This window comes from Ochotona curzoniae, unplaced genomic scaffold (assembly GCF_017591425.1).
Source record: "Ochotona curzoniae isolate NIBS_2020 unplaced genomic scaffold, NIBS_Ocur_1.0 contig_3332, whole genome shotgun sequence".
Taxonomy (NCBI): Eukaryota; Metazoa; Chordata; class Mammalia; order Lagomorpha; family Ochotonidae; genus Ochotona; species Ochotona curzoniae.
In genome coordinates this window covers 2,313,405-2,322,495 of record NW_024465816.1, presented here as the reverse complement: position 1 = coordinate 2,322,495, position 9,091 = coordinate 2,313,405, and the positions used below count along the sequence as shown (strand labels likewise).

The window sequence follows — 9,091 nt, the reverse complement described above, 5'->3', positions numbered from 1 at the left end:
GTATTAAGTAAATTTAGTGGAGCTGATTAAAACCACCTTCATCAAAGTCGAACGCTAGTGTCAACAACAGAGGAATTATTGCTCTTTCAAACATTTGTTTCAAACTAGTGGATGGTACAACAGCTGCAGTGAAGCAAAAAGGTTCCTCCCCTTTACTCTGGGGATGGGGGGCCCACCGCGGCCGGGGGCGCATGCAGGGAGACCCCCGGGAGCGGCCAGGAGGGCCGCTGCACAGGCAGGGGAAGGCGTGGAGACCACCGGCCGGGCGAGGCGGAGAACGGACGCCGGCCGGGATGCCCACGTCCCGGCGGAGCCGCCGCCCGTCGGGCCGGACCCCGGCCGCAGCCCCGAGCCCGGCGTGCGCTCCCGCTCCCGGCCGCCAGAGGGCGCGGCGCGGCGCCGGCGGCGCGGGGAGGAGGGGAGCCGGCGGAGCAGGGTCAGGCGCGGCGGCAGGGCGGCGGCGCAGCTCGGCTCCCGGCGCGTGTCCGTGCCCGCGCCCCGCCAGGGTGCGCAGCCCCCCTCCGGCGGCATGCAGCCGCCCGCCCGCCGCGCCCGCCGCCTGGCGCTGCCCGCGCTGCTGGCGCTCCTCACCTGCTCCGTGGGTAAGTAGCGGGCGGCTCTCCCCCAGCCCCGGGGCGCGCACGGGCGCGGCGTGGGCTTCGCGGGCTCAGTCCCCGGGGCGCGGGGAGGCGCGGGGAGGCGCGGGACGGCCCGGCTCTCGCGGTCCCGCCGTCCGGTTCCCGTCCCCGCCGCGCCGTGCCGTCGGCAGCGCCCTCTCGCGGCGCCCAGGCGGGACCCCGAGGCGTCCCCGGCCGGCCCCTTCGGCCCGCCCGCTGCCCCGGACTCGTGCTCCCCGCCTCCTTCCGCCCGCAGCGGGCGGCTGGGCGGCGAGGGCGCGGCGGCCACCCCCCACAGGAAGCGGGAGGAACTGTGCAACTGAGAGAAACTTTGAAAGGGGCCGTGCGGCGGTGCCGCCTTCCGCCCGCGCGCTCCACGCTGGCCCGGGGCTGCTGGCACCTCCCCGCGTCCCCGGGCGCCCCTCTCCGTGTCCCGGGACTCCCTCCCCGCGTCCCCGGGACCCCCTCTCCGCGTCCCCGGGCGCCCCTCTCCGTGTCCCGGGACTCCCTCCCCGCGTCCCCGGGACCCCCTCTCCGCGTCCCCGGGCTCCCCTCTCCGTGTCCCGGGGCGCCCCTCTCCGCCTCCCCGGGGCCCCCTCTCCGCCTCCCCGGGCGCCCCTCTCCGTGTCCCGGGACTCTCTCCCCGCGTCCCCGGGACCCCCTCTCCGCGTCCCCGGGCTCCCCTCTCCGTGTCCCGGGGCGCCCCTCTCCGCCTTCCCGGGTGTCCCTCTCCGCCTCCCCGGGCGTCCCTCTCCGCGTCCCCGGGGGCCCCCTCTTCGCGTCCCCGGGCGCCCCTCTCCGCCTCCCCGGGCGTCCCTCTCCGCGTCCCCGGGGGCCCCCTCTTCGCGTCCCCGGGCGCCCCTCTCCGCCTCCCCGGGCGTCCCTCTCCGCGTCCCCGGGTGTCCCTCTCCGCCTCCCCGGGCGTCCCTCTCCGCGTCCCGGGGCGTCCCTCTCCGCGTTCCCGGGCGCAGGGACCCACGGCCCGCCCCGGTCCTCCCCGCCCGCTGCCCGCTTGGCACCGGCCCCGGCCCCGGCTCGCATTGTGCCCGGCGCGGCCCCCCGCGAACAGACGTGGCTGTTTGGGGGACGCGGTGGAAAGCCCTCGGGTGTCCTCCCTGCCAAACTGGCACGTCCGAAAGCGGCGCCTGCCAGCTCTCCCGCTGACGAGCGATGCTCGCTCCTTCTCCCTTCCGTTCTCCTCACAAGGGCATCTCCCCGCTACCTCGCGAAACGCGATCAAAGTTACAAAGACACCCAAGCCGGAGCCTTGTGCTTGGCTCTCCGGGTGAGGTTTGTTCAAGTTGGAAGGCTTGGGCGAGAAACCCTTTCCTTTTCTGACCGCGAGGAGTTAGTCCTCTCTCCCACTTGCTTGTGTCTCCAGCCCCGGTTGGGGAAAGGCGGTGATTCCAGACGTTTTAGAAACGGCAGAGTGGTGCCGTTTGGGAAGAGACGTGGCGATCGAGCTGGTCCGTTTTGTTTGGACCTCAGCTCTGTGAAGAAGGCAGGGAAGGCCTTTCCTGTGTACCCCCTGTTATTTCCCTGGACGCTCAGTCCACAGGACTGTGCATAGGACGCTTGTGCACAGGTCTGGTGAATTTGGCAAGAATGTAATTAAAGACTATGGGGCTGGCTTGGGCAGGGAAGGCTGTCGTGGTTCCTGGGGAGCAGTGGCTTTGTGGGGAAAGAGGCATGGCTGCGTGGCCACTCTGGGCGCAGACCGGGAGCCTGGGGTTTTGGGAAGTTGACCAGATGACCCTGCCTGTGTCAGCTGGCTGGTTGCCTGGAAGGTTTGCAGATAACCGAATGGGTGGGTGGCAGCTGAAATTGGCTTTCTGCTTACATCTTCACAGTGCTGCACTGGGCATATAATATTTGTATGTCATGTGCAGTATATAGATGGAACAAATGCACATTGCTACTGCTGTGGGATCTGTCTCGCTCCTGGGAAGGAAATATTTGTGCTAGTCACATTTGGTACTGCACTGAAGGACATTAGTGGAACTACGATGTCAACACGTTTTTAGAGATGCTTATTAGCCTGGTGAAGTTGGCAGATAAGCATAATAAATAAGGCGCAAAATGCATTTAATTGTCCTGGGAGGCGTTGGGGCTTTGTGAACCGGCCTTCATGGGTGGGAAGCGACAGCTGGCTGTTTTCCCCGCAGGATCAGAAGTGAATCAGGAGTGCTTTTTACTGAGTTTTGCTTGCTGTGATGTTAGGGAAGGGGGCCTCAGAGACGCTGCCCCTCTTCCTGCCTTTATGGACTTTCTGAGACAAAGACTGTGACAGGCGTTCGAGGCATGCGGCCAGTCCTGAAGGTTTAAAAATACCTGCCTTGTTTGCCCGTCAGCCTGGTCTGACGGTCTAGAGTCTCCCCATGAACGATAACATTGATTTCAGTTTTCAGAAGAAAATCAATAGAGAAAATTTATTTTAAACCCAAATGCATGTATAGGACAAAATTCTCAGCAGCCTGAGTTCTAAAGGTTGGTCTCCACTTCCTTAGCTCTGGCTCAAGGGCTGGCCTCCACCTTTTGCATATAAAACTGAAGGCATTGCCGTCTTTTACAGTTTTTAACTCACTGGCTGTGTCATCGCAGAGGCTGCTAACAGCCTGTCCCTACCCCACAACTTTGTTCCTGTCTTCTTTCTTTTTCTTTTTTTTTTTTTTTTATTTATTGTTGCTTACATTATATTATGTAGTACAGTTTTATAGGCGCTGGGGATCCCCCCCACCCCTCCCATACCCCTCCCCCCATGGTGGATTCCTCCACCTTGTTGCATAACCATACAAGTTCAGTTGAGATTCATTGCTTGCAAACACATGCCTAGCATAAAGTTCAGCGTCTTATTGTCCAGATAAGTTCAGTGGCCTCTTGGGGAGACCTTCTATGGTCTGAAGATAGGTCTAACAGAGTAAAGATCCAGTCAGTTAAAAGCCCCAACAAGGCCTCAGTATCATTATACAACATTATGGAATTAATTGACATAGTATTGGGTAAACAATATGTTAAAAATAATGCAAGTTCCATTCTTCGAAACATCTGGGTTGAGACAGTATCAATGACAGGTTCAAAAAATAACAAACAACCAAACAAAAAATTACAGGTTAAATCAAGGCAAACATGTGGTATCTAATCTTTTGGGATTCGCTCATTTCCCTTAGCATTATAGTTTCCAGTTGTGCCCATTTAGCCACAAAGAACTGCATTTTGTTTTTTTTAATAGCTGAGTAGTATTCCATGGAGTAGATGAACCAAAGCTTTCTTATCCAATCTTCTGCTGATGGGCATTTCGGTTGCTTCCATGTTTTCGCAATTACTGATTGTGCTGCAATGAACATAGGGATGCATGTTGGTTTGTCGTAAAACAGGTGTTTTGGATATATTCCTAGGAGTGCTATTGCTGGGTCATATGGTATGCAGATTTTGAGTTGTTTGAGTGTTCTCCAGACTGATTTCCATAAAGGCTGTACCAATTTGCAGCTCCACCAGCAGTGGAGTAGGGTTCCCTTTTCCCCGCATCCTCGCCAGCAAGCGTCGTTGGTGTTCTTGTTTATGTGGGCCAATCTTACTGGTGTTAGGTGGTACCTCATCGATGTTTTAATTTGGATTTCCCTTATTGCTAGGGAGCTGGAACATTTTTTCATATGTTTGTTTGCCATTTGGACTTGTTCCTTTGTGAAATGTTTGCCCATTTCCCGTGCCCATTTCTTGAGTGGCTTGTTTGTTTTGGTTTTTTGGTTGTTTTGAAGTTCTTTGTATATCCTGGAAATTAGCCCCCTATCGCCTATATCGTGTGCAAAGATCTTCTCCCACTCTGTGGGTTGCTTTTTTACTTTGTTGATTGTTTCCCTTGCTGTACAGAAGCTTCTTAGTTTGATGAGGTCCCATTTGTTTATTCTGTTCTCAACTGCTATTGCTTTTGGTGTCCTTCTTAGAAAGTCGGTACCTACTCCTAGGTCTTGCAGGGTATTTCCTACATTTTCTTGCAAGAGTTTGAAGGTTTCTGGATGTAGGTTTAGGTCTTTTATCCATGTAGATTGGATCTTAGTGTATGGTGATAGATGTGGGTCTATCTTTTTGTTTCTACAGGCTATCAGCCAGTTGTCCCAACAACATTTACTAAAGAGTCCTTCCCACTTGCTTAAGCTGTCATTGGTCTTTTTGTCAAAGATTAATTGGCTGTATCTGTGTGGATTCCCTTTTGGTGCTTCTATTCTATTCCATTGATCTTCCTTTCTGTCTTTGTGCCAGTACCAGGCTGTTTTGATAACCACTGCTCTATAGTATGTCCAGAGGTCCGGGATTGTGATTCCCCCTGCTAATTTCTTATTTTTCAGGATGGTTCTAGCTATTCGTGGTTTTTTGTGTTTCCAGATGAACTTTTGAATCATTGTATCCAGTTCCGTGAAGAATGTTTTGGGCAATTTGATTGGAATTGCGTTGAAAATGTATATTGCTTGTGGTAGTATAGACATTTTAATGATATTGATTTTGCCTATCCAGGAGCACGGGATGTTATTCCATCTTTTGAGGTTTTGTTCAATTTCCTTTTTAAATAGTTTGTAGTTTTCTTCGAATAGGTCTCCTACACTTTTGGTTAGATTTATTCCCAAATACTTCATACTTCTCTCTGCTATTTTGAATGGTATCCTGTTGGTTAGATCTTCTTCCATCTTGGTGTTATTTGCGTACACTATGGCTGTTGATTTTCGTTCGTTAATTTTGTACCCCGCCACTCTGCCAAACTCTCGTATAAGTTCTAGCAGTTTCTGTATTGAGTCTCCTGGTTTTTCTATGTATAGGATTATGTCATCTGCATATAGTGAAAGCTTGACTTCTTCGTTTCCTATACGTATGCCTTTGATTTCTTTTTCTTGTCTTATGGCCTCTGCAAGTACGTCTAGGACTATGTTGAATAGCAGTGGTGATAGTGGGCACCCTTGTCTTGTTCCAGATCTCAGTGGGAAGGGTTCTAGCTTTTCTCCATTCAGTATGATACTGGCGTTGGGTTTTTCATAAATTGCTTTAATTATGTTGTGGATTTTCCCATCTATGCCTACTTTGGCTAGAGTTTTTAGCATGAAGAGGTGTTGGATTTTGTCGAAAGCTTTTTCTGCATCTATTGAAACTATTATGTGGTTCTTGTTTTGTTGCAGTTTTTGGATATGGTTTATAACATTTATGGATTTCCGAATGTTGAACCATCCCTGCATTCCAGGGATGAATCCTACTTGATCCGGATGAATGATCTGTCTGATGATTTTTTGAATTCTATTGGCTAGGATTTTGTTGAGAATTTTAGCATCAATGTTCATCAGAGAAATAGGTCTGTAGTTTTCCTTCTCTGATGGTTCTCTATCCGGTTTTGGGATTAAGGTGATGTTGGCTTCATAGAATGAGTTTGGGAGGGTTGCTTCCTCCTCTATTGTTTTGAAGAGCTTGTAGAGGATTGGGGTTAGTTCTGTTCGGAATGTTTTGTAGAATTCTGTAGTGAAGCCGTCTGGGCCTGGGCTTTTTTTCGTTGGGAGATCCTTGATGACTGTTTCAATCTCTACCTCGGTTATGGGTTTATTTAATTCTGCAGTTGCCTCCGGACTGAGTTTTGGTAAATGGTGGGAGTCCAAGAACTTTTCTATTTCTTGGTGGTCCTCAAATTTGTGGGAGTACAGTTCTTTGTAGTAATTTCTAATTATTTTCTTAATGATTGCAGTGTCTGTTGTTATGTTGCCTTTTTCATCTTTAATGCTGTTGATTCTCACTTTCTCTTGTTTTTTTTTTGGTCAATCGGGCCAGTGGAGTGTCTATTTTGTTTATTTTCTCAAAAAACCAACTTTTTGATTTGTTGATTTTATGTATAGTTTTTTTGATTTCTATTTGGTTTATCTCCTCCCTTGTTTTGATGATTTCTTGTTTCCTATTGTGCGTGGGACTCTTCTGCTGCTGTTTTTCCAGATCCTGGAGGTGTGTGGTTAGTTCCTGTATTTGGCGTCTTTCTTGGGCCTTGACATGCGCTCCGATTGCGATGAATCTACCTCGTAGCACTGCTTTGGCGGTGTCCCACAAGTTTTGGAATGTAGTATCAGAGTTTTCATTGGTTTCCATGAATTTTTTGATCTCATCTTTAATTTCTTCTCTGACCCATTGTTCGTTTAATAGCATATTGTTCAATTTCCAAGAGTGCCTATACTTCCTGGGGAGTTTTGAGTTGTTGATTTCCAGTTTCATCCCATGGTGGTCTGAGAGGGTACATGGTATGATACTAATGTTTTGGAAGTTGTTTAGATTCGCTTTATGTCCTATCATGTGGTCGATTCTGGAGAAGGTGCCATGCACCGCTGAGAAGAATGTATAGTCTGTGGCCTTAGGATAAAAAGTTCTATATATGTCTACTAAGTCCAGTTGTTCTATTGTTTGTGTGAGCTCTGTTGTTTCTTTGTTGAGTTTTTGTTTCGTAGACCGGTCCATTGTTGTTAGAGGTGTGTTGAGATCGCCTACAAGAATTGTGCGGGTGTCTATGTCTTCCCTTAAGTCTGTAAGTAATTGCTTTACGTAACTAGGTGCATTAAGATTCGGTGCATAAACATTAATGATGGTGATTGCTTCTTGATGGATCATTCCTTTCACCAGTATAAAATGGCCTTCCCTGTCTCTTTTGATGTTAGTTAGAATGAAATCTATTTCGTCTGAAATTAGGATAGCTACCCCAGCTTTTTTTTCTCGTCTATTGGCGTGAAATATCTTTTTCCATCCCTTCACTTTCAGTTTCTTTGCATCCTTTCTGGTTAGATGCGTTTCTTGTAGGCAACAGATGGTTGGGTCTTGTTTGATGATCCATTCTATTAATCTCTGTCTTTTGATTGGTGAATTTAGACCATTTGTGTTGAGAGTTAAAATTGAGAGGTTGCAATTTTGCCCTGCCATGTGATTGTGTTGTGTGTGTGTGTTGTTGCCTATGTAATTGTCTTGTTTGTGTGGCCTTTAGTTTGGAGACCTTCTTATTTGCCAACTTTGTTTGTGATTTGCCTCCTTTTTGTCCGGGACTAGCGCATTTCTAAGGAGACTTTGCAGAGCTGGTTTTGTGTAGACATATTCTTCTAGTTTTTCTTTGCTATTGAAGTATCTGATTTCGTTCTCATATACAAATGAGATCTTTGCTGGGTAGATTATTTTTGGTTGACAGTTGTTTTGTTTCAGGACTTGGAAGATCTTTGTCCATTCTCTCCTTGCTTGTAGGGTCTCTTCGGAGAAGTCAGCAGTGATTCTGATGGGTTTTCCCCTGTATGTGATCTTTTCTCTACTTCGTACTTGTCTCAGGATTCCTTCTTTGTCTTCATTGGAGTAGAACTTGAGCACCGTGTGTCTGGGTGAAGATCTCTTTGGATCATGTCTGTTGGGAGTTCTCTGTCCGTCCTGTATGCGGGGTGGATTTGTGTTCCAAGTGTTTTGGAAGTTTTCCTGTATAATTTCATCAAGCACTGCTTGCATCCCAGATTCTCTTTCTACTCCCTCGGGGAGGCCGATGATCCGAATATTCAGTTTTCTAAGGTAATCTTTCATCTCTTGCATCATTTTATTAGTTTTGCTGAGGTTTGTCTCCAGCTGTTTAATTCGCTGGACACCTTCATTTTGTGTGTCTTCTGTTTCAGAGATCCTTTCCTCTGCCGCATTTTTGCCTAAGAAAGCTTGTGTAATGGGCCTCACGGGGAACGATGGGGGAATGGCATGGCACCATTGCTCAGTGGCGTCGGGAAGGTGGTGAGTTATCTGCCCGGACGGTTTGTGTGGACTTCGTGGGAAGGCTACTCACACGGGCTCATGCAGTTGGAGTGCAGGTCTTTTGGCTTCGTTATGTGCAATGACCGGAGCTCTGGTGGCCATCTTGTGATGGTGAGGTGACCTTGAAGTTGGGGTCAGTTGTGAGGGTGGTAGATTGGGAAGACAGAAGCAGCCTGTGTGCCAGGAGGAACACAGTGCCAGCCCTGGGCCACCTGTTTCCACACTCGTGTTGCCTGAGCCTCGGAACAGCCGAACTTCCTCCTCATTGAACATCTGTGAAGAAGCTGATCTGAACCGATGGCAAAATAATAGGTATTAGCTTGTATCTTTCACATCCCTGTCTCCTCTGTGTGTGAGCCAAAATTGTATGTCTCAGCACCTGCCAGAATCAGGGGTGATTTTTCATTCTGTGCCAAAGTTTGCTCAGATTCTTTTCATTGCAATGAGTCAGAAATTTTAAGACCGTCAGACCTAATTCTGAGGTGGTATTTTTTTTTAATGTTTGATTTTTGAAACCTTCTCTATTTCTTAAGCAGTGTGCAAATGTTACCAGCAGAGACGTTAATCTTTAAAAAAAATTTTTTTTAATTGCAAAGTCAGATATACAGGGAGGAGGAGAGACAGAGAGGAAGTTCTTCCATCTGATTATTCACTCCCCAAGGACTGCTATGGCCAGTGCTGAGCCAATCCAG

At 49.3% G+C, this 9,091-nt stretch overlaps 1 protein-coding gene across 1 annotated transcript in view; it reads left to right on the top strand.

Moving 5' to 3' along the window:
- The first annotated feature begins 456 nt into the window (after window positions 1–456).
- B3GLCT (beta 3-glucosyltransferase) overlaps window positions 457–9,091 on the top strand; it is a 125,587-nt gene continuing 116,952 nt past the window's right edge. The window contains exon 1 of the mRNA XM_040979826.1: window positions 457–602. Within this exon, the coding sequence (XP_040835760.1) occupies window positions 530–602 (73 nt within the window). The 5' untranslated portion in view covers window positions 457–529. The remainder of the gene's footprint in view (window positions 603–9,091) is intronic.